At 39.9% G+C, this 25,417-nt stretch overlaps 1 protein-coding gene across 2 annotated transcripts in view; it reads left to right on the top strand.

The window, feature by feature from the left end:
* LRP2 (LDL receptor related protein 2) overlaps positions 1-25,417 on the top strand; it is a 179,721-nt gene that overhangs the window by 105,503 nt on the left and 48,801 nt on the right. For both annotated transcript variants that reach the window (XM_070731728.1, XM_070731727.1), the window contains exons 38-51: positions 793-981; positions 1,628-2,548; positions 3,545-3,710; positions 4,705-4,863; positions 5,854-6,143; positions 10,146-10,349; positions 12,827-13,069; positions 15,740-15,865; positions 17,191-17,310; positions 18,650-18,781; positions 19,209-19,410; positions 20,873-21,168; positions 22,314-22,830; positions 24,861-25,013. In XM_070731728.1, coding sequence (XP_070587829.1) covers positions 793-981; positions 1,628-2,548; positions 3,545-3,710; positions 4,705-4,863; positions 5,854-6,143; positions 10,146-10,349; positions 12,827-13,069; positions 15,740-15,865; positions 17,191-17,310; positions 18,650-18,781; positions 19,209-19,410; positions 20,873-21,168; positions 22,314-22,830; positions 24,861-25,013 — 3,718 coding nt within the window. The remainder of the gene's footprint in view (positions 1-792; positions 982-1,627; positions 2,549-3,544; positions 3,711-4,704; positions 4,864-5,853; positions 6,144-10,145; positions 10,350-12,826; positions 13,070-15,739; positions 15,866-17,190; positions 17,311-18,649; positions 18,782-19,208; positions 19,411-20,872; positions 21,169-22,313; positions 22,831-24,860; positions 25,014-25,417) is intronic.

The following is a 25,417-nucleotide window of genomic DNA, read 5'->3' as shown; positions in this document are numbered from 1 at the left end:
AAATATCTTGTATGAACACTTGAAAAAAGAGAAACAATGAAGTAGTGGAACTGCTTTCCCCCCAAAATGGATTATCCAGTTCCAACAGGTGAAGATGATGATGATGATAATAATAATAATAATAATAATAATAATAATAATAATAATAATAATAATATCCTTGAATTGCCTAGAAGTAAAGTATTTATTTTTAGGCAAATCAACATTGGATATTGTAGAGTAAAGAGATTTTGCTTTCTGGTCCAAGTTGAAAAATGGTTCCTAATCATAAAAAATTGTTGTTGTTGTTGTTGTTGTTGTTGTTGTTATTATTATTATTATTATTATTATTATTATTATTAATTAGATTTGTATGCCACCCCTCTCCGAAGACTGTTGGATTATTTTAGACACCAATATAAGGCTAATACTGAGGGGTTTACTCTACCCAATGTTGTAAAGTCTGACTCAACAATGTTACAGGTTGATTTTTTAGGAAGATGGACAGTTGTTACAGAGCTATAATAGTAAACAAGGGGGGCACCAATTGGTCCATTTTTAATATGAGGGGGGTTGTGGTTTTCTCCAATTATTAATAAGACATTAGCTGTCACATTTTTACCCTTTCAGTTCTCATCCCAAATCAAGGGACTGATGATTTCATGTAAAATTTTAGGAATGTTTTGGAGAATTCTAAAGGATTCTGACCAAAGGGTTGGAGTTTGATAGAAATCCTACCGTAATATATATATCTATTAGAATTGTGAAATTAAAAATAAAAAAAAACATGTTTCATTAATCCTAATCTTGCAGGGAGAAATGTATTGCACGTCGACGTTCACATGCCTTCAGGTTTTATTTTCTGGTGTGACTTCAGCAGCCGAATTCCATCCCAAAATGGAATTCGTAAAATCAAGCCAGATGGTTCCAATTTTATGAATGTTGTCACAAACGGGATAGGATACAGTGGGATCCGTGGCATTGCCATTGATTGGGTAGCAGGTCAGTATTATTACAGCATTTAAAAATGGTTGAATTTACTTTTCAGAAATCCTTAAACTGAACGTCATCTATTTACTATGAGTGAAATTTCACTGAAATCAATCAGATTTTTGTTCCAAATTTATGGATAGTACCCTACTCTTAATTTTCAATGAATTATCCAAAGTACATGTAAGAACATGATGATGTGGAATAGCTTCTAGGTATCAGATATGTTGATCTTCTATAATAGAGGTGTCAAACTCTCAACCCATGGATACATCACACATTGCCCCCCATCCCGATTTAACGAAGGGGGAGAAAGTCACAATATATCACCTGACAACAGCGTGACTCTATGAGTTTGATGTTATTTAATCATGTTGAGAAAGAATGTAAAATTTAGTCATGTAAATCAAAATTAGCAATGCCACTTCAAACCATGTTAATTTATTGTTATTTTAATATTGTATTTGTTATTAAGTCAATTTAAAATATATCTATATTGACATAAGATCTAAATTGCAGGATTTTTCTTAAAAGTTTTTATCTTACAGTGAGTGATACTTCATAATTTGCATAAAACTGTGCTAGGCTCTGAAGCATAAAATGGCACAATTCACTGCTTTTCAATAAAATGTTTTTCATTTTATTTCACTGTATGCAGGAAACCTCTATTTTACCAATGCATTCTTGACTGAAACATTTATTGAAGTTCTGCGTTTAAATACCTCTTATCGACGAGTGCTACTTAAAACCACAGTCGATATGCCGCGACATATAGTAGTCGATCCGAAGAACAGATACCTCTTTTGGGCAGACTACGGACAAGATCCCAAAATAGAACGTGCATTTCTTGACTGCAGCAACAGGACTGTGTTAGTGTCTGAAGGAATTGTCACACCACGAGGATTAGCAGTCGATCATAGCACTGGTTACATTTATTGGGTGGATGATTCCTTAGACATGATTGCGAGAATTTCTCGGGATGGTGGCGAGCCTGAAATTATCCGCTATGGCAGCCGTTACCCAACACCTTATGGCCTCACTATTTTTGACAACTCTATCATTTGGGTGGATAGGAACTTGAAAAAAATATTTCAAGCCAGTAAAGAGCCAGGAAGTACCGAGCAGCCAATGGTTATAAGAGATAACATTGATTGGTTGAGAGATGTGACTATTTACAATAGCCATTACCAATCATTGGCTCCTGCGGATGTCAACTACAATCCATGCCTACAGAATAATGGAGGCTGCGAACATCTGTGCTTTGCTCTTCCTGATCTGCAAACACCAAAGTGTGGGTGTGCCTTTGGATTGCTGGGAAGTGATGGGAAGAGATGTTTTATTTCAACAGATAATTACTTGGTCTTTGCTTTGGAGAATGCCCTTAGAAGCACTCACCTGGATCCTGAAAACCATAGCCCTCCATTCCATACAATTACCGTATCAAGAACTGCGGTAGCTCTGGACTTTGACAGTGCAAATGGTTTAATATATTTTACCCAAAGTTCTTCAACAGGCCCAGGAAGAATCAGCTATATCAATATCTATTCTGGAAATAGTAATCCCACAGTAATAGCATCAGGTAAATATCAGAATTCGGAACTTAGCTAAGGGTAACTTATAGATCAATTTTTGATATGAGTTTTTCACATAGCATATGCATTTTCTAAGAAGATAGAACTAAATATTTATTCAGAAAAATATTCAAAATGTGTATCAGATTGTAACCTGCTTCTTGGAAGGTATTTTGCAAAAGTTATTGAAAATTACCAGGAAGGAAAATTAATAACATTCCAGTTGTTGTGAACCAAAGCATGTTTATCTGAAGTTTGTTTAATGCATTTAGGCCCTACTAATTCATTTTATGAAAAACTAACAATTTATATTGCCTTTTGTTGAAACTTTAAATTTTTACTCAGCCAGGACATTACTTCAAAATGAGTTAAGAATTATGTAAAAACACCACAAACTTTAATATTAACTTGGCATGGAATTAGGTCATTGCAGCTTCAGGCATATGAGCTTTCTGCTAGACATAATGCTTTGAACTGCATTGCTTATTTGAGTATTGGCAGTAGTAATTTATAGCCACTACTCTTCAATTCATTTGTGATACCTTTTTAAAAAAATCAAGGGCAGTACCTTTCAAAATACGGAAAGTGTAGAAGCTGCTGCTGCTTCTTCTTCTTCTTCTTCTTCTTCTTCTTCTTCTTCTTCTTCTTCTTCTTCTTCTTCCTCCTCCTCCTCCTCCTCCTCCTCCTCCTCCCCCTCCTCCTCCCCCCCTCCTTCTTTTGCTATGGGATAAAAATCTTCCTGTTAGATTCAAGGCAATTTCTCCTGGTAATACCCTGTTTCCCCCCTAAATAAGACATCCCCTGGTAATAAGCCTTTTGACTGCATGGCAATAAGGCCATGTGCTTATTTCAGGGTTTTAAAAAATAAGGTAGGGTCTTATTTTCAGGGAAACATGGTAGTTGGAAATAGAAAAGATGTATTTTATAAAAAGTTTTCATTGCTAGGATGATTTTTATGCTCAGATCTTTTTTGTTCTATGTTGTCCTGTTTGATATGTCTAAAGATTTGGGAGCTCCAGATGGCATTGCCTTTGACTGGATCAACAACAGACTTTATTACAGTGACTATCTCAATCAGACCATCAGTTCAATGGCTGTGGATGGATCTAATCGTTCAGTAGTGGCTCGTGTCCCACGGCCAAGGGCCATTGTCTTGGATCCTTGCCAAGGGTAAGTTGCTCATTCTGCCTAATGAAACACGCATCTGTTTCTACTATAGCTTTTCTCTCTCGCTTCAACTTCCAAACTATAATAAGGACAATTACTAATGAATGAATAATAAATGTTCCAATTAGTAGTTAGAAATATCCTATTATACCTTTTGTACACTTTTTTTCCTGTGCTGAGCGTGAATCAGAGGACTGAACTCCCATGCTTTAGTTTCAGATATTCAATCTTTCAGAGGCTTTGCAAAATGTGTAGTGTGAATTTTTTCGGTGCTGTAAAATAGTCATTTTTGGTAGCTTGATTGTAATTTAATTTAGAGCAAAGGTGTCATTGTCTGTGATTTTTGGCATTAGTAGGTAGCCTGTTGTGTACTCCTACTCTAGATTTACCTCCTGTTTATAGTATGGTTTAGGATCAAGTCGGGTTTCTCCTCCAGCAATATTCTGTCCACTTCCCCCCAAATAGTGTTTAGGGGAAACGTTATGGTGCAGTTCATACAGTGAAGGCATTGGAGAAACCAGTGAAGCCCCTTTGCTCTTCCTATATTTACTTGTAGATGTAACAGCTGATGGTGTGGTAATGCAGTGGTTAGAATGCATTATTGCAGGCTGACTCTGCCCACAATCAGGAGTTCGATCCTGACTGGTTCAAGATTGACTCAGCTTGTCCTATCCATGGCTTTCTCTTTCACTTACCTTTTTTGTCTGTTTTGATGAATGTAAAGATGCTAAGATCGAGAAAATGTCTTTTTAAATGTATATATTTGAAATAAAAAAAATTTTTTTAAAGAAAAAAAGATTGACTCAGCTTCCATCCTTCTGAGACTGGTCAAATGAGGACCCAGATTGTTGGGGGCAATATGCTGACTCTGTAAACTGCTTAGAAAGGGCTGTAAAACCACTGTGAAGCAGTATATAATTCTAAGTGCTATTGCTAGTGTTAATGCTAAGTAGATTTCTCTGACTTAAGAAGCTTTGGGTGCTTGTGTCATCACTAGGTACATGTACTGGACCGATTGGAGCTCTAATGCTAAGATAGAACGAGCAACACTTGGAGGAAACTTCAGGAGTGCTATTGTGAGCACCAACTTAGTATGGCCAAATGGTCTTACACTGGACTACGAAGAGCAGCAACTTTATTGGGCTGATGCAAGTTTGTATGTATTTGTTTACTGTTTCATTTTGTTAAACATTTTCATCTAATGCACATGCTTGGTCCTCCCTTAACATATAATAAATATAATAACAATGTGGAAAAATCCATTCTAAAAAAAATACCTATGATTGAAAAAGAAGATATGTCTTTTGGTGGCCATGATCCATAATTGACGGGGCAATTGCATGAAGTTGTTACTGATATTGAAAGTTCTGGGCTTCTCCCCCTTTGATTTTATTGAGGGAGATAAAACCTTTCTTTAATTTTTTTAACAAAATTCAGCAGATCTGGGTTTTTTAAAATTTCCATAAGGTTCCCATCTTAAAAGTGATGAGATACCATGGAATATATTTCCAGCCACACAGGAACAACTAGAGCAGAGTCTAGTGGCTGCAGAAAAGGGATTCGGGTTTCATATAAAGATTTATTGCTGTATGTGGTTCACCTGGATTTCAGAAATAATACTAAATGACTTCACCTGGATTTCAGAAATAATACTAAAAGACGTGGATGTTCCGGGTACAAAAGAGTCTTGAAATTAATGAAAAAATAAGGAATCGATCTACAGCAGAGGTGTCAAACTCGATTTCACTGAGGAACACATCAGGGTTGTGTTTGACCTTGGGTAGCCAGGGTGGGCGTGGCCAGCTTGACATCACTTGTGTGTTCACTCTGCCATGGAAAATGGTTTCCTGAGCTCAGTTTTGGGCTTTGATAGCTTCCTGCAACCCTCTGCCAGTGAAAATTGAGCTTGGGGGGCCCACACACAGCCCTCCGAAGCTCTGTTTTCACTGGCAGAGGGACTGAGGGCTGGTCTTTCACTATTTCCAGGGAAGCCCAGCGGGCCAGATCTAAGCACTCTGTCAGTTACATCCAGCCCGCAGGCCTTGAGTTTGACACCCCTGATCTATAGTATTTCCCCTGTGGAACTCAACAAATGTTGCAAGCTGGTGTTTTGTGTTCCAATGCCGATGTTTCCTACTTGTTTTAGACAGAAGATTGAACGCAGCTCCCTATTGGGTGAAAACCGTGAGGTCATCATTAGCACCGCCCTTTATCCATTTGCAATGACCCTATTTGATCAACACATTTACTGGACAGATTGGAATACCCGAAGTGTTTATCGAGCCAACAAATACGACGGGTCAGATCAAATTGTGATGGTATCTCACCTGCCATACAGACCAATGGATATTCATGTTTGGGCCAAAAGCAAGCAACAGCAGTGTACCAACCCTTGCAACCAATTTAATGGTGGTTGCAGTCACATCTGCGTGCCAGGTAAAATATTGTGCAATTGGGAATAATGAATTGAATGACATCCAGTTACATTAGAAAGATAGGTATGAGCAAAATAGCTGAACAGCTGCGGAGAGGGGCGGCATACAAATCCAATAAATTATTATTATTATTATTATTATTTATTCATTTATTTATTTATTATTTTTATTTATTTATTTATTTATTTATTTATTTATTTATTTATTTATTTATTTATTTATTTATTTATTTATTTATTTATTTATTTATTTATTTATTTATTTAAAATGCTTGCACACTAGGAAATCAAGATACAGTACTTTGGTTGCGTAGCTTGTACAGTATATAGCAGTCTAGATGGACCAGCCTTTATAAATTTATCTATTTCTGACACTGAAATATGAAACTAAGTTGATTGGCCCTTTTGGCCTTTCAGCTCAACGAATGGCAGCCACTTGCCACTTGATTCATCTAACATCAAGTATTAGTTTAATTGGAGATGTCAACGATTCATCTGGAGGACATTTGCTTACAAACCTGGGCCTCTGCCATATAATTATTTCTAGATTACACTGTCAAACCATTCTGTCAGGGTAATTATTTAAGAAGTGGCCAGCTGCTACGATAATGTAATGCTAGGAATGAGTCAGCAAGGTTTTTGGGCTGAAATTAAAAGAGGCTCTGTTGCGCATCGTGGTTTGTTAGTGGTTAGTGCTTGTAATAGAAACAAGCAACATGGCTTCATTAGCATACTGAGAGGCGGTTTCGTGACGTCACAGCTGAATGAGACAAAGTACCTCTCCTGGAGTGTAAAGATGAAGATGTACCTATGAAGGGAGGAATTGTGGACAACACTCTGACACATTCAGTATTCAGCAATGCTGCAGGAACTGGGCAAAAGATTCATATCATATTCAAGCCCACAGTGATTTGCTGTGTTTGTCACTGGGGGATGAGATTTAGACATCTGCTGATTTATAGGAATAAATCAAAGTCTAAGCATGCAGAAAATTAATGGAATTACTGATGTTTTGCATATTTAAATAAGCACCGCTATTGGTTGACAACCAAAAATGTTTTCATTGCTATTTGAAATATTTTTAAAACTATATTTTAAAACAGTGTTGTGCCTATCCACAAGAAGGGCAGTAGAGATGAAGCTTGGTAACTACAGGCCAGTTAGCTTGACATCAGTTGTAGTTAAAATGATGGAGACTCTACTCAAAAAGAGGATAAATCAGCATCTAAAAAACAATAACTTATTGGACCCAAATCAGCATGGCTTTACTGAAGGCAAATTGTGTCAGACTAATCTCATTGAGTTCTTTGACTATGTCACAAAGGTGTTGGATCAAGGTGGTGCCGTGGATATTGCCTATCTGGACTTCAGCAAAGCCTTTGATACGGTTCCACATAAAGAGCTGATAGATAAATTAGTGAAGATTGGACTTAATCCCTGGATAGTTCAGTGGATTTCAAGCTGGCTGAAGCATAGACATCAGAGAGTTATTGTTAATGGCGAGTATTCTGAGCAGAGTCAGGTTACAAGCGGTGTGCCACAAGGGTCTGTTCTGGGTCCTATTCTTTTTAATATGTTTGTGAGTGACATAGGGGAAGGTTTGGTAGGGAAGGTTTGCCTATTTGCCGATGACTCTAAAGTGTGCAATAGGGTTGATATTCCTGGAGGGGTCTGTAATATGGTAAATGATTTAGCGTTACTAGATAAATGGTCAAAGCAATGGAAACTGCAGTTTAATGTTTCCAAATGTAAAATAATGCACTTGGGGAAAAGGAATCCTAAATCTGAGAATTTCATTGGCAGTTCTGTGTTAGCAAAAACTTCAGAAGAGAAGGATTTAGGGGTAGTGATTTCTGACAGTCTCAAAATGGGTGAACAGTGTGGTCGGGCGGTAGGAAAGGCAAGTAGGATGCTTGGCTGCATAGCTAGGGGTATAACAAGCAGGAAGAGGGAGATTGTGATCCCCTTATATAGAGCGCTGGTGAGACCACATTTGGAGTACTGTGTTCAGTTCTGGAGACCTCACCTACAAAAAGATATTGACAAAATTGAACGGGTCCAAAGACGGGCTACAAGAATGGTGGAAGGTCTTAAGTATAAAACGTATCAGGAAAGACTGAATGAACTCAATCTGTATAGTCTGGAAGACAGAAGGAAAAGGGGGGACATGATCGAAACATTTAAATATGTTAAAGGGTTAAATAGGGTTCAGGAGGGAAGTGTTTTTAACAGGAAAGTGAACACAAGAACAAGGGGACACAATCTGAAGTTAGTTGGGGGAAAGATCAAAGGCAATATGAGAAAATATTATTTTACTGAAAGAGTAGTAGATCCTTGGAACAAACTTCCAGCAGACGTGGTTGGGAAATCCACAGTAACTGAATTTAAACATGCCTGGGATAAACATATATCCATCCTAAGATAAAATACAGGAAATAGTAAAAGGGCAGACTAGATGGACCAAGAGGTCTTTTTCTGCCGTCAGTCTTCTATGTTTCTATGTTTCTATATTCTTTATTATTCTGTCATCACCCTCCTGTTCTGTTATGTTTTATGAAATCAATATTATATTCCTGCTGATGCAAAATATGGGAGAATGCAATAGCCATCTTCCATTAAATTTAATTTAATTTGTAATGGAAATTTATTTATTTAATTAATTTAATTAATAATTGAAGTTCCAAACCCTTTTTTCTGCAATAGCTGTATTTACAAATAGAGCTGATTTAGATTCCTGTGGAGAATACGGGTAGTCCTTGACTTACAATAGTTCATTTAGTGACGTTCAAAATTACAACAGCATTGAAAAAAATGTGACAAATGACCATTTTTCAGTTGCAACCTTTGCAGCATCCACATGATCATACGATCAAAATTGAGATGCTTGGCAATTGGTTCATGTTTATAACCGTTGCTGTGTCCCATATGATCACCTTTTGTGACCTTCTGACAAGCAAAGTCCATGGGGAAGCCACATTCACTTAACCACTGGGTTGCTAACTTATCCACTACAGTGATTCACTTAACAACGGTGGCAAGAAATGTCATAAAATGGGGCAAAACACACTTAACAAATGTTTCACTTAACAACAGAAATGGTCGTAAGTCAAGGGCTACCGCTATTGTCTAAAGCAGTGATTTTCAACCTTTTTTGAGCTGCGGCACATTTTTTATATGTACAAAACCATGGGGCACATTGAGGGGGGGGGGCTAAAAAAAGTTTGAACAAAAAAATTATCTCTTCCTTTCGCTCTATTTCTCCCTCCCTCTTTCTCTCCCTTCCTCTTTTTCTCTCTCTCTCCATCCCTCTTTCTTTCTCTCTTCCTTCTTTCCTCTTTTTTGCTCTATTTCTCTCTCCCTCCCTACCTACCTCTATGTCTTTCTCTCTCCCACCTTCCCTCCCTCTCTTTCTCTCTCTCTCTCTTGCTTTCTTTCTTGCTCTCTCTTGCTTGCTTTCTCTCTCTCTTGCTTTCTCTCTCTTGCTTTCTTTCTCTCTTGTTTTCTTTCTCTCTCTCTTGTTTGCTTTCTCTTTCTCTCTCTCTCTCTCTCTTTCTTTCTCTCTCTCTTGTTTTCTTTCTCTCTCTGAGCTTCGCGGCACACCTGACCATGTCTCGCGGCACACTGGTTGAAAAACACTGGTCTAAAGGATATGGGGATGTGTCGTAGGACATTTTGGTAATTCTGGATAAATTTCTTGGTAGATATATGGTTAATATTGGGGAGAGATGAGAGATGCTATTCAGCCACTTTGGTCCAGTTCGGGCAAACTGGTAGTAGCAACTTGTGGGTGGGCCCACTCCCGCCATCCTACTTAGTTTTTAGGCTGCATGCGTGTTTGCAAGCCACATGCATGAGCAAAGCGCATGCACAGAAGGCTTTGCACATGTGGAAAAGGCTGAACCGGTAGGGAAATTATGAGAATCCCACCTCTGGGAGAGATGTTATCTAAATATACTGTATTATTAACCTAGTTCTTCTTTTGTGGTTGATGCAATGAAATATAGGCCCAGGTGGTGCAGAGTGTCAATGTCCTGCCGAAGGACGCTGGTATTTAGCCAACAACAACAAACATTGTATTGTGGACAATGGTACCAGGTGTGGAAGTACCCACTTCACTTGTCTTAATGGCCGTTGCATCTCTGATCGCTGGATTTGTGACAATGACGATGACTGTAGGGATGGCAGTGATGAGTTGGAAAGTGTGTGTGGTAAGTACTTACACAGTTAAACAAAATCTGTTGTCCAATTGCAACTGTTTTTAGCAAAGTCATTTTGGGGACACAAACAAACAAAAAAGATAACTAGTATCTGTTTGATCCAGAGTCCAATGGCCTATTGACTATACAAAGCAGAGTTACTTAAAGATTTCATTGCTGTCATGAAAACCCCCCGAAAGGTTAAAATTCTTCCTTGAATTAATACAAATGTTAAAAGCACTGATTTTGTAACATGCAAGGAAAGAAAAATAAATACTAGGAAATTAGTATTCCATGTAAGAAGCTATTGATACAAAATTTGGAGTTTCTTAAAAAAAACCAAATTGATTTTGGTTTCAAGAACAAAATTCTGAATAAGAACAATAAACTGAGTATTTCTGATAGTGTTATCGGTAGTTTTTCTTAGATTATAAATACACTGCAAATATGATATTCTATTTTATCTTATACACATATATGGAGCAGGGCTGAAATGCTTCCAGTTCGTTCATGCCTGTCAATCATCGGAGAGCCGATCGCAAAGGCAGCACAAGATTCCGCCCACCCACCGGGACACCGGCATTTGGGTTCTTTTACCCTCTGCGCATGCACAGAATGCTTTGGGCATGCAGAGGGTAAAATAACCCAAATGGCGACGTCCAAGTGGGTGGACAGAGTCTCGCACTGCCTTCATGACCGGCTCTCTTGACGACCGACAGGCACGAGCAAACCAGGAGCATTTCACCCCTGAATGGAGTGAGTACTTTACTGAGTTTTAGACTATTAACATGAGAGGAAATATCTATGTAGAATTATGGCCACAATATGGGCAAAGAGTACATCAGAGGACTTTGTTCCTTTCTGTTGACACTCCTTGAAAATAATAATAATAATAATAATAATAATAATAATAATAATAATAATAATTTATTAGATTTGTATGCCGCCCCTCTCCAAAGACTCGGGGCGGCTCACAACAAACGATAAAACAATATATATAGGCACAAATCTAATATTAAGAAAAAACTAAAAACCCTATCATAATTAAAAACCAAACAGCACATACATACCAAACATAAATTATAATAAGCCTGGGGGAAAGGTGTCTCAAATCTCCCATGCCTGGCGGTATAAGTGGGTCTTAAGTAGTTTACGGAAGACAAGGAGGGTGGGAGCAGTTCTAATCTCCGGGGGGAGTTGATTCCAGAGGGCTGGGGTTGCCACAGAGAAGGCTCTTCCCCTGGGGCCCGCCAGACGACATTGTTTAGTTGACGGGACCCGGAGAAGGCCAACTCTGTGGGACCTTATCGGCCGCTGGGATTTGTGCGGTAGCAGGCGGTTCCGGAGGTATTCTGGTCCAATGCCATGTAGGGCTTTAAAGGTCATGACCAACACTTTGAATTGTGACCGGAAACTGATTGGCAGCCAATGCAGGCCACGGAGTGTTGTAGATACGTGGGCGAATCTGGGAAGCCCCACGATGGCTCTCGCGGCTGCGTTCTGCACGATCTGAAGTTTCCGAACACTTTTCAAAGGTAGCCCCATGTAGAGAGCGTTGCAGTAATCGAACCTCGAGGTCCAAATAGGGCCGCAACTGGTGCACCAGGCGAACCTGGGCAAACACCCTCCTCACCACAGCCGAAAGATGATGTTCCAATGTCAGCTGTTGATCGAGGAGGACGCCCAAGTTGCGCACCCTCTCTGAGGGGGTCAATAGTTCCCCCCACAGAGTAATGTACGGACAGATGGAATTGTCCTTGGGAGGCAACACCCACAGCCACTCCGTCTTGTCTGGGTTGAGTTTGAGTTTGTTGACACCCATCCAGTCCCCAACAGCCTCCAGGCACCGGCACATCACTTCCACTGCTTCGTTGACTGGACATGGGGTGGAGATGTACAACTGGGTATCATCCGCATATTGATGATACCTCACCCCATGCCCTTGGATGATCTCACCCAGAGGATTCATGTAGATATTAAATAGCAGGGGGGAGAGGACAGACCTTTTTTCTTTTTCTTTATCTGTACTGTTTTTAGTACTTTTGATTTCTTTTTTCTTTCTTATCTTTTAATTATGTAAAAACTCTCAATAGAAATAAAAATAAAATAACCGCAGCAGATCCAGAATGCGAAGAAAGGTTATGTTTTCCTCTGATTTTGTAAGCATCGTATTCACTGATCAGGCCTTTATGGCAAGGCCGTAGTGGCAGTTTAGCCTCCTTCCATTTCCACTCGTTTCCAATTCACCTCATTAATTTTCATGAATGAGGAAACTGCATTTGGAGAGATTTGTAAATCTCCAGAACTGTCACTCGAACGCTGAAATAAAATTTTATCTTCTATTTGTCTGTTTTATGCTGTCCGTTTTGCAGCTGTATTTGCCTTGGCAGGTAAAATCAATTCAGCATTTATTTCTGGGGAGAATTTGTCAAGGCCTGTTTGAGTCCCTTCTGTCAATGACATTTCTTTGTCACATTCCTTTCCTTCAGCTTTTCATACCTGTCAGCCAACAGCTTTCACCTGTGGCAACGGGCGATGTGTACGCTACTCTTATCGCTGTGATCATTACAATGACTGTGGAGACAACAGTGATGAGGTGGGATGCTTGTTCCGAACTTGTGACCCCCAGACAGAATTTACTTGCAATAATGGAAGGTGTATCTCTCTTCAATACGTCTGCAACGGTGCAAACAACTGTTATGATAATGGCACTTCAGATGAGAGAAATTGCCGTAAGTTGATTAAAACTATGTATTGTCCGTGATTCTTCGCGCAACCAAAAAGTAAACTTTCTAGAAAGGAAAAAGGACACATTGTTTCACAGAAGCCATGTGATTTATTGGATTTATGTTTACAGAAATCCTGAGAATGAACTAGGTGTTCTTTGACTATGTATGGCCTATGAGCGGTTTTCTCATCAATTTGTACGGATAAGGATAGTTGTTTCAAACAATAAGGACTTAATCACAGAGTAGATATTTAGGGGTATTATTTGATAACTACCCCTAAAAAGCTTAACATTTCTTGTAACAAAATAGAATAGTTCAGGGGTCCCCAACCCCCATTCTGTGGGCTGTGAGCTGGGCCACACAAACAAGCAAAGCCCCATTTGCAAGATGCAGGCAGCATGTGAAACCACACCATTCTCATATAGATCTTGGAGACAAGGGTGAATAGCATCACTATTAATCAAACGTAAGCTGCTTACAAACAAGTGGACCATCTTTGGCAGTGTCTTTATTGGTTCCTGGAAGAAAGACTTTCATAAATCTTTATATGAGCCAAGGTGGCTCAGCGGTTAGAGCACAGTACTGCTGACTGCTAGCTGCCTGCAATTTGGCAGATCTAATGTGACCAGGCTTAAGGTTGACTCAGACCTTCCATCTTTCTGAGGTGGGTAAAATGAGGACCCAGGTTGTTGGGGGGCAATATGCTGACTCTGTAAAATGCTTAGAGAGGTCTTTAAAGCACTGTAAGGAGAGATATAAGTCTAAGTGCTATTGCTATTGCTGAAGGAAATGGCTGGGGGATTTGCCCTAAGTGCCATCCCATTTAATACTTTCCAATTCCAAATCTACTGGATGGATATTGCACCGTCAAGGAGCAGAGGAAGATAACACTTATAGAAATAGCATTTAGACATACCATTTCACAGTGCTTTACAGCCCACTCTAAGCAGTTTACAGAAATTCAATTCAATTCAATTCAATTTATTAGATTTGTATGCCGCCCCTCTCCGAAGACTCGGGGCGGCTCACAACAATAATAAAAACAATATTCCAGCGAAAACAAATCTAATATTAAAAAGCACATAAAACCCTATCATATTTAAAAAAGCAAACAACATATACATACCCAAACATAAATATTAAAAAAAAGCCTGGGGGAAAGGTGTCTCAACTCCCCCATGCCTGGCGGTATAGATGGGTCTTGAGTAATTTACGAAAGACAAGGAGGGTGGGGGCCGTTCTAATCTCCGGGGGGAGTTGATTCCAGAGGGCTGGGGCTGCCACAGAGAAGGCTCTTCCCCTGGGGCCCGCCAAACGACATTGTTTGGTCGACGGGACCCGGAGAAGACCAACTCTGTGGGACTTTATCAGTCGCTGGGATTCGTGCGGTAGCAGGCGGTTCCGGAGGTACTCTGGTCCAATGCCGTGTAGGGCAAGAAAGTAAGCATATTGCCCCCAACAATCTGGGTCCTCATTTTACCAACTTTGGAAGGATGGAAGGCTGAGTCAATCTTGAGCCTACTGAGATTCGATCTGCCAAATTGCTGTCAGCCAGTGACCAGCAGAAGTGGCTTGCACTGTAACCATTGTGCCACCAAGACTTTCCCTTGTCCCACTAGCATTAAGCAAACCTGTTAAAGGACGTTAGAAAGGAATAATTGAAACAGATAGCTAAATGATCATTATGACGGAGTATGCATAGATACGATGCAAGTGGTTTGCCTCATGCCCTCAGAGATTCTGTTCTCCTCCACTTTGCAACCAACCACCCTCTGCTATTTCTCAGATCAGTCTCAGACGATCCTTCAACCTTTTGATATTTAGAGGGGGTGGGGAATCTGATGGATCACTATGTTAAGCTAATGGAAGGGCATCATTGGCTCCATTGAATCTGAAGGGGCATTTGAGCTGCCACTCAAATTCATTGTCATTCTTAGAATTGGTATAGCAACCCATTGATAAAATGGCAGTATTATGCTGAGGTAAATTGGATTTAACAGTACATCATATCATATTCTAATATCAATAAATGCATTATACTGTAGGCGGTCTTTGATTTCTTACCACAATTGAACTCAGAATTTCTGTTGCTAAGCGAGACATTTATTAAGTGAGTTTTGCCCCATTTTATGACCTTTCTTGCCACAGTTGTTAAGTGAATTACTGCAGTTGATAAGTTAGTTGTTTTTATTAATTGGATTGTTCATGTTGTTTTACCACTGTTTTACCACTGTTGTTAGCCGCCCCGAGTCTGCGGAGAGGGGCGGCATACAAATCCAATAAATAATAACAACAACAACAACAACAACAACAACAATAATAATAATAACCTGTTTTTTTATGTGAATCTAGCTCCCCCATTGACTTTGCTTGTCAGGAGGTTGCAAAAGGGGATTGGATGACCCTGGCATACCACAACCGTCATAAATCTGAGTCAGTTGCTCAAGCATCTGAATTGTAATCACATGATCCTGGGGGGAGGGCACTTCAAAGATAACTGTTGAAAAGCGATCATAAGTAACTTTTTTCAGTGCCGTTGTAACTCTGAACGGTCGCTAAATGAACTATTGTATGACGACCTGAACTAGAAACTGTACACTGCTATTTTTTTAAAACCAGTCTGCCTTTTGCTTTATGGGGAAGGAAAAAGAATTATTTCTTTTTGTCTTAAAGCTGAACGTACTTGTCCCTCTGGTTATACAAAATGTCAGAGTATCAACATATGCATTCCACGAAGTTATCTTTGTGACGGGGATAATGATTGTGGCGACATGAGTGATGAAAGCGCCACTCACTGCGGTAAGCTAAATGACTCTCAGCAATTTGCAGTCCTTTCCTTCACTCTTTCCTTCTCTCAGTTTGGGTAAAGGGCCAAGCATTTTCGTATGTTCTGTTCTTTTAGAAATGCCATTGAGAAGAACAACAACTGAAATGAATGGGGATGGGGGTGGAGTGGACACATACGTGTATGCGAGCAAGACTTGAGCAAATAGATGATAATCTGGAATTTTAAATTGAAAGACATATTCTCAATGCAAGTTATCAAACTTGAAGTAAAAAATAAATAAAAATAAACAAAGGATTACCTCTGAGGTGAATTCCTATGACTCCTGGCATGTTTATATTTTTAAAAGCTTTAAATCTTAGATTTATATCCTTCAGAAGCTCAGGTCATGGAGGATTAAATGACAGTGTTAAATACGCTTCTTAAAAGGACTTCTAAGAGGAATCTTCCAAAGTGTGACAAGCTTAATTGAAATTTGGAACCTTCAGTCTCCAATCCAGAACTAATAGAATAGAATAGAATAGAATTTTATTGGCCAAGTGTGATTGGACACACAAGGAATTTGTCTTGTTGCACATGCTCTCAATGTACATAAAAGAAAAGATACAACACTTAATGATAGTCATAGGATACATATAAGCAAACATTTCATGTTAGGTACCAGACAATATAAATTGTAAGAATACATGCAACAAAGTTAAAGTCATACAGCCATTAGTGCAAGGAGAAGATTAATAGTAGTGCAGACTTAATAAATACACTGCTCAAAAAATAAATAAAGGGAACACTTAAAAAACAGTATATAACTTCAAGTAAATCAAACTTCTGTGAAATCAAACTGTCCACTTAGGAAGCAACACTGATTGACAGTCAATTTCACATGCTGTTGTGCAAATGGAACAGTTGTGCAAATGATTCAGATCTAGGATGTGTTATTTGAGTGTTCCCTTTATTTTTTTTGAGCAGTATAGTTTGACAGTCTTGAGGGAATTATTTGTTTAGCAGTGTAAGTGCACTATCCCTTTTTATTTTTAAATGAAACATACCTCTTACCCCGGGGTAACCATTTCAGTAACTCTTCATACATTATATCATCACGATACAGGTAGTCTGTCTCACTTAACAACAATTTCTGTTGTTCAGTTTCATTTATATGTCTTATTATCCTGAGGGACGTATGAAAATTGTAACAAGACTTACTAAGCTAACCTAGCTGAAGTAGTTCAACTCCCCAGCAACACAATACCCAGGCTGGGGGTTGAGTATAATCATTACAGGGTCCAATGCACTAGCAAAGGAAAACACACAGATCAAACAGTAATTTTCTCTGTCTTTTCAGCCTCACTGACTTGTACCAGTAGTGAGTTTCGCTGCACATCTGGACGTTGCATTCCTGCTCATTGGTACTGTGATCTAGCAGCGGATTGTGCTGATGGCTCGGATGAGCCTTCCTCTTGTGGTAAGTGCGAGGTTAGGTACACTTGGAAGGGACCTGAAAAGATTGAGTCGTACTGCCATAACTTAATGAGGGAAATTAAGACTTAAAACCTAGTATTGATCAACCTTCTTGGCAAATCAGCGGTGGGTTGCTCCTAGTTTGAACCAGTTCTTAGAACGGGTAGTGGTGGCAGTGTGAAGCTCCGCCCACCCACCTGGGATGCCTCTGCACATGTGCAGAAGCATTGTGCGTGCACACAAACACACACACGAACCAGCGTGATCCAATTTAGAACCCACCACTATGGCAAATGTGCCATCGGCTATCTGATAAATTAAAGAACGGTGTATTTCTGCAGAGTCCCAAGAATGATGTTTCCTCAGCAGTCATTGATACACCCATGAAGATATAGTATGCACCATGACATTACATAAGTGCACTATTACATAAGTGATATTACATAAGTGCACTGGTGTGCCTTTCGTCCCCTGTCCAATTGTCTTTCCTTTCTCTCACTTATCATATACAGAGTTCCCTTGATTTTCGCGGGTTCGAACTTCGCGAAAAGTCTATACCACGGTTTTTCAAAAATATTAATTAAAAAATACTTTGCGGGTTTTTCCCCTATACCATGGTTTTTTTCACCTGATGACGTCATATGTCATCGCCAAACTTTCATCTACCTTTAATAAATATTTTTTTTGCCTGTTCTCAAGAACCATTTCCCACTTACAAACCCAAGCCTTTGAAACTGTAACTGGAAAAGGCAGGGAGAAGCCTCCGTGGGGCCTCTCTAGGAATCTCCTGGGAGGAAACAGGGCCGGAAAAGGCGGGGAGAAGCCTCCGTGGGGCCTCTCTCGGAATCTCCTGGGACGAAACAGGGCTGGAAAAGGTGGGGAGAAGCCTCTGTGGGGCTTCTCTAGGAATCTCCTGGGAGGAAACAGGGCTGGAAAAGAAGGGGAGAAACTTCCGTGGGGCCTCTTTAGGAATCTCCTGGGAGGAAACAGGGCCTCTACCCTCCCTGTGGTTTCCCCAATCGCATGCAATATTTGCTTTCACATTGATTCCTATGGGAAAAAATGGCTTATTCTTACAAACCTTTTCTACTTAAGAACCTGGTCATGGAACGAATTAAGTTCATAAGTAGAGGTACCACTGTACAATTTAACCTCTGTATTATTAAAACTTTTACCAACTGAAGGAAAACATGTTCCATATCCTGTGACTTTCACAGTCCCTTGCCATTAGCCAGACTGAGAATTAAAACACAAATTGGCAGATGTCTGTGGAAATGTAGGAAACAAAGTTTGGGCAGCACTCCCAGCATGTGAAAAAATGTGAACTCTTGTATTTCTTTTAGTTTCTTCTGAACGGAGTTGTTCAAGTAGGCAGTTTAGATGTGATGGCGGCAGATGCATACCAGCTACATGGATCTGTGATGGTGATAATGACTGTGGTGACATGAGCGATGAGGACCAGAGGCACAACTGTGGTACGTTGCATGCAATGTAAAGTTTCAAGGCTAAGCTGTTATTTTACTTAGTTATTCAAGGCCTAGATGAGCGGCATGGTGGCCTAGAGACGGAGCCCTGTCTTCACAAATCAGGAGGCTGGAGTTCGATGCTAGGTAGCGGCAAATATTTCTCTCTCTGGGTGCCATAAATCATTGTCGATTTCAAACTCTGCCTAGGTGTCGGGATGGGCAGCTGACCGGTAAATGCTCAGGTCTAATCAATTGCCCCAATCCTAACACCAAAGCAAGGGATTTCAGAGTTTTAGATTAAAAAATTCTTAAGATCTAGCTATTTAAAAGACTACAAGTGGTTGAGGAGACGTTGGTTGAACAGATGGTAGGCTGATTTAAATGGCATGAATAATGTATTTTGGACAAATTGCTGAAATCTCACACTTTGTTCTAGCAAATCGCAGCTGTTTAGCCACTGAATTCACATGTGTGAACAATGTGCCCCCCTCAAGAAGATGTATTCCTAGAGCCTGGGTCTGTGATGGAGATGCTGACTGCAGTGATGCTTACGATGAGCATCAGAACTGCACTAGAAGGCCATGCTTGGACAGTGAATTCACATGCAGTAATGGACTGTGCATCCGTAGCACTTACAGGTTTGTATGTCCTCTGCAAAATCTTTCAAGAACCACAGGCATAGGCTAGAATTAATTCTTTACTATTCTTCGCAAGCACTGAACCGCAGCAGATACCATTCTTCACCATTGGCAGTGTTGAGCAAGGCCAGTGGGAATTTGAGACTCAAGCTATGCCTGGAAGACTATATTTTGTTTATTCTTGGAATAATAGAATACATAGCAATGATGAACTTAGACCTGGCTTTCAGTTCCGCTTTGCATAAATGCAGTAGGTGGACTAAGAGGAGGTTATAGCAAGAATTCCTTGTTACTAAGATTGTGTCTGGCCAAATAAGAACTCAGCTTTATCCTCTTAATTCATCCCCCCACCCCCCCATTCTTTTTTTACTGGCTGGATTGGGATAGACGTTTATGATGTCATATTGCTTATCATGGTAAAAGATTGAATCTAAGACCAGAAAGAATAGTATTCATATCATCACAAGTAAGAAAAGAAGGATAGAGGTAATCCTTCTTTTAGGTAATAGGTAGAGGCAAAATTCTAATCTGAACAAATATAATCTATACAGAAAAGACCTTAATGTGATGAGGCTTGGGAGGTTGGGTAGAGAAATATGTGGATGATTTCTGAGGACTAGCAGGAGATTATTAATTCCCCCCAGGGAATTAAGGCTCTTTCTGTCACTACATCTCTATCCAGTTCAATCAATCAATCAATCAATCAATCAATCTTTCTCTCCAGGATTTCTGGGGTCTGTAATTCTCCATGTTCGATATTTTTATGTAACGTCACAACTAATTTGTCCATGATCTACAAATCATGCCTCTCTTCTCCCAAACTTTGTCTGTCTGTCTGTCTGTCTGTCTGTCTGTCTGTCTGTCTGTCTGTCTGTCTGTCTGTCTGTCTGTCTGTCTGTCTGTCTGTCTGTCTGTCTATCTATCTATCTATCTATCTATCTATCTATCTATTTATTAGATTTGTATGCCGCCCCTCTCCGTAGACTCGGGGTGGCTCACAATACAATAAAACAGTTCATGACAAATCTAATAAGTTACAATTTAAAATATTTTAAAACCCCCATTACTAAGCAGACATACCTACAAACATACCATACATAAATTGTATAGGCCCCGGGGGAGATATCTCAGTTCCCCCATGCCTGATGACAAAGGTGGGTTTTGAGGAGTTTACGAAAGGCAAGGAGGGTAGGGGCAGTTCTAATCTCTGGGGGGAGCTGGTTCCAGAGAGTCGGGGCCGCCACAGAGAAGGCTCTTCCCCTGGACCCCGCCAACTGACATTGTTTAGTTGACGGGACCCGGAGAAGGCCCACTCTGTGGGACCTTTACATCATATACAATACCTTCGCATGAAGAACATATATTTACATGTGAACATTAGCAGAGGCGTTGCTCTTTTATGTATGTACCTATTCGATTTATAAGTTGCTCATCTCACAATCGAGTGACCGTCTTTTTTCAGGTGTGACCGCCGAAATGATTGTGGGGATGGCAGCGATGAGAGCGCTTGCACCTACCAGCCGTGCCAACAGCACCAGTTTACCTGCCAGAATGGCCGCTGCATCAACAAAGCTTACCTCTGTGATGGGGACAATGACTGTGGGGATGAGTCTGATGAGCTAGAGCATCTTTGCGTTACCCCAGAAGCAACTTGCGCTCCCCACTATTTTACATGTGACAACGGGAACTGCATTGAAATGGTCAAAGTCTGCAACCGGATAGATGACTGCCTTGATAATAGTGATGAGAAGGGATGTGGTATGTATGGGACTTAGATAAATCAGCATAAGAGGCCACCTTGCACAATGACATATTCTTGGGTCCCCAGATGATGTCGGATTACCACTCAAATTGTCCTCTGACAGCATGGCGTGACAGCATAGTTGAACAAAGGCTGCTTAGCTATTTATTATCAATTGCCTTTTGTAATTGTACAAAAGGCATAATTTTGTTTTGTAATTTTAATGTAATAACTTCAGTGAAGTGTCTCATTTTTCTCTATCTGGTGCACTTCAAATGTGTTTAATTACAGTTCCAATTTCTCAAGATAGAATGCTGGTTTGGGGAAGGTTGAGTGGGAACTGTAGTCCAACACACGGAAGGTACTGATTTGGGGAAAACTAGGTAATTGGGATTTATGTAAGTCAGTGTTTTTCAACCAGTGTGCCGTGGCACACTAGTGTGCCGCGAGACATGGTCAGGTGTGCCGCGAAGCTCAGCAAGAGAGAGAAAGAGAGAGAGAGAAAGAAAGCAAGAGAGAGAAAGCAAGAGAGAGAGGAGAGAGAAAGCAAGCAAGAGAGAAATAGAAAGAGAAAGAAAGCAAGAGAGAGAGAAAGAAAGCAAGAGAGGGAGAGAAAGAGAGGGAGGGAAGGAGAGAGAGAGAAAGAGGGATGGAGAGAGAGGAAGGAAGGAAGAGAGAGAAAGAAAGAAAGAAAGAGAGAGAAAGAAAGCAAGAGAGAGAGGAGAGAGAAAGAAAGCAAGAGAGGAAGGAAGGGAGAAAGAAAGAGGGATGGAGAGAGAGGAAGGAAGGAAGAGAGAGAAAGAAAGAGAAAGAAAGAGAGAGAAAGAAAGCAAGAGAGAGAGGAGAGAGAAAGAAAGCAAGAGAGGAAGGAAGGGAGAAAGAAAGAGGGATGGAGAGAGAGGAAGGAAGGAAGAGAGAGAAAGAGGGAGAGAAATAGAGCGAAAGGAAGAGAGAGAGATAATTTTTTTGTCCAAACTTTTTTTAGCCCCCCCCCATTCCCCCCCCGCTCAATGTGCCCCATGATTTTGTATATGTAAAAAATGTGCCGCAGCTCAAAAAAGGTTGAAAATCACTGATGTAAGTAACAATACATGACCCATCAGAAACCAAAGCTGCCTAATAAAACTGGAGTGACATTTTTGTTTTGTTTGTCTTCTTCTAGGCATTAATGAATGCAACGATCCTTCAATTAGCAATTGTGACCACATCTGTACAGATATCCAGACTAGTTTCCACTGTTCATGTCGTCCTGGGTACAGACTCAGGTCCAACAAAAGATCTTGCAATGACATAGATGAATGCAGCGAGACACCGTCAATATGTAGCCAGATGTGCGAGAACACCGTCGGCAGCTACATCTGCAAGTGCGCCCCAGGCTACCTTCGTGAACCTGACGGGAGAAGTTGCCGGCAGAACAGTAACATCTCACCCTATCTTATCTTCAGCAATCGCTACTATCTGAGAAATCTCACCACAGATGGCCGGCTTTACTCTCTCATTTTGCAAGGACTCAGCAACGTGGTGGCTCTGGATTTCGACCGGGTGGAAAAAAGGCTCTACTGGATTGACGTAGGCAGGAAGGTCATAGAAAGAATGTTTTTCAATGGGACAAACAAAGAAACAATCATCAGTGATGATGTTCCCAATGGTGAAGGCATTGCTGTTGACTGGGTTGGAAGGTAGGACGCCTGTTGTTTTTCAAAAGGTTGTACTGCTCAGTTGGTATCCTCCTCAGGTTTATAGATTAATAAAATTTTCTTCTGCGTTCTGCCTGGTGATTTTCAGATATGAATACAATTTCCAATCCTTGGCCACATTGATTGACTGGGAATATGGAGAACTGCCCCCTCCCTGCCCCCACATCTGGGTGGCATAAATTTATAGCAAATCCCAAAGCCATTTCCTATAGCAATAGCAGTTAGACTTATAGACCGCTTTATAGTGTTTTACAGCACTCTCTAAGCAGTTTTGAAGAGTCAGCATATTGCCCCCAACAATCTCATTTTACTGACCTCAGAAGACCGAGTCAACCTTGAGCCAGTGGTAATCGAACTGCTGGCAGTCGGCGGAATTAGCTTCCAATACTGCATTCTAACTCCTGCACCACCGCAACTCAAAAAGCAATTATCTTTTTAAAAGCAATTGTCACAAATAATAGTGGAAATTATATTTTTGTGTTATTGCTTCATATTCTTGGTTATCCTTATACCAACACTGAAATATTGTTATCATACTTCCGCACTGTATTTTCATGGAGAACATGAGCTATAATTCTCATCTTAGTATATCTTTTAGGAGATAGAAAATGGGTAGAAAAATATTTCAGCACTGAGGTGCTAGCAGTGTTAGGAGTTCCAATACACTCTAATTAGTGAATATTGATGCCATCTATGTTTTCTTATTTTATATTGATACTAAGAACAACAGAACATAACACTGTAATGATAGCAGCTTCCCACACTTCAAAAACGATTTGGAGGCAGGAAATATTTCAGCTGTTGCAAGTCCACAGGCTTCTCTGCCATTCATTGAAACAATCTGATATTTTCAGGGTTCTGCTGCAAAGATGCCACTACTTTAAGAGTCTCATTAACTTTAAGGAGTGAACTTAAAGCAGCATCATCTTTTTTTTCAGGCTGCTGCCGAACCCTAAAGATTTTAAGAAATATCAGGAAGGTGCCATGCTTGTGCTTGATTGAATTCTAAAGCAATTCTTCAGAATCATTTTTGAGGTGTGCCCAGCCTTAAAAACAATAGCTGCATGAATCAATGTGATTCAATGCATATTAATGCAATGTAGCATGCCTTAGTTTTGGAGGAGGAAAATGGGAAAAAAAAAATCTGCCTATGGGGTATTCATCTGGCTAGTGTCTTTAGCCTGGTCAGCTTCGGCATATGATTTTATTCCCTGGTTAGGGCTGAAAAAAAAACCCTTTTTCAGAGCAATGAAAACAAGTGTACAAAGACTTAGGGCTGGAGAAAAACTTCGGAGTAGCAAAGAAAACATATCTGCAAGCCGGGAAGATTGTTAGCACCTTATTAGGCTAAGGAGAAAAAGCTCCCCCCCCCCACCCCCAAAAAATGGAGAGAACTACATTTGGAGTATAAGACACCCAAATTTTCAGCCTCTTTTAGGGAGGAAAAGGTGCATCTTATACTCCAAAAAATATGATATCCCTAAATTGTAACATTGGTTATTGGAAGCCCTGGCTACTTTACTCAATCAATGGGGGTAAATCAAGCCAGCAAACATACAGTAGTCCTTACTGTAATTCTATGTAGTGACAAATGTTGCTTTGCAGAGGCACATGTAGGGACCTGAAATAATATAATGGTATGTGGGAAAGACCTTGGGAGATGGCTAGGGACCCTTCCGCTGAGTGTCAGCATAGCTCACAACTATATCATGACTTAAAAAAGACTTTCCCTACATTCTGGAACTGAAAAAGCGGGAGAATTGTACTTTATGACTTGCAAGATTCAATTATTATAACTTTGCCATAGAGTAGAATTAGTTTATTTTGTCATGCTTCCTTTCTTGCCTACCTGCCTTTCAGATAATTACACCCCAGGCTGCAATGTTCTAGCGCTGCGCTAGCTTTTTCTTTATTTTTTCTGCCTTTTCAGACTTAAATTGGTAATTAAGAGGAAAGAAAATATTTCTGTGAAGGAGTAGTTGATGTAATATGCCTTTTGTCAAATATTTCAGAAAACTGTACTGGGTAGATGCCCATAAAGATGGCCTCTATGTAGCTGAGCTAGATGGTCGATTCCGGAAAAAACTAATTGATCACTGCCTGGATCCTAACAACACCTTCTGTTTTGAGCATCCTAGAGCAATTGTTGTTCATCCTAAATATGGGTAAGCTGGTTCAGTATTTTCTTTATTGAATTTAAAGATTTTAACCTATTCTGTTGAATTGTAAAAAATGGTCTCATAATTACAAAGTTGAAAGAGGTCAACCAAATCAACAAGCATCTGATCAGTACAAGAATTCAAACGAGAGCATATAATTACAGTTATCTGTTAGTATAATGGCTAATAAAGATTTTCTTAAAATGGCAAAATAATGGAAACTGATCAGGGAGAGATTCCCCCTATGTAGAAATATGGAGAATATTTTTCTGACAATGAGAACCATTAACCATCAACCATCAACTTTTTTAATGCGTTATTTTTTTATATTTTATTACTTGTTTAAGTAACTAATCGACATCAACAATTTTAATTATATTATTAAATTGATATTTTAGAGAATTTATTTG

Source organism: Erythrolamprus reginae, chromosome 1 (genome assembly GCF_031021105.1).
Source record: "Erythrolamprus reginae isolate rEryReg1 chromosome 1, rEryReg1.hap1, whole genome shotgun sequence".
Classification (NCBI taxonomy): Eukaryota; Metazoa; Chordata; class Lepidosauria; order Squamata; family Dipsadidae; genus Erythrolamprus; species Erythrolamprus reginae.
Note: the sequence above shows the minus strand (reverse complement) of the source record. Positions and strands in the feature narration are given on the sequence as shown.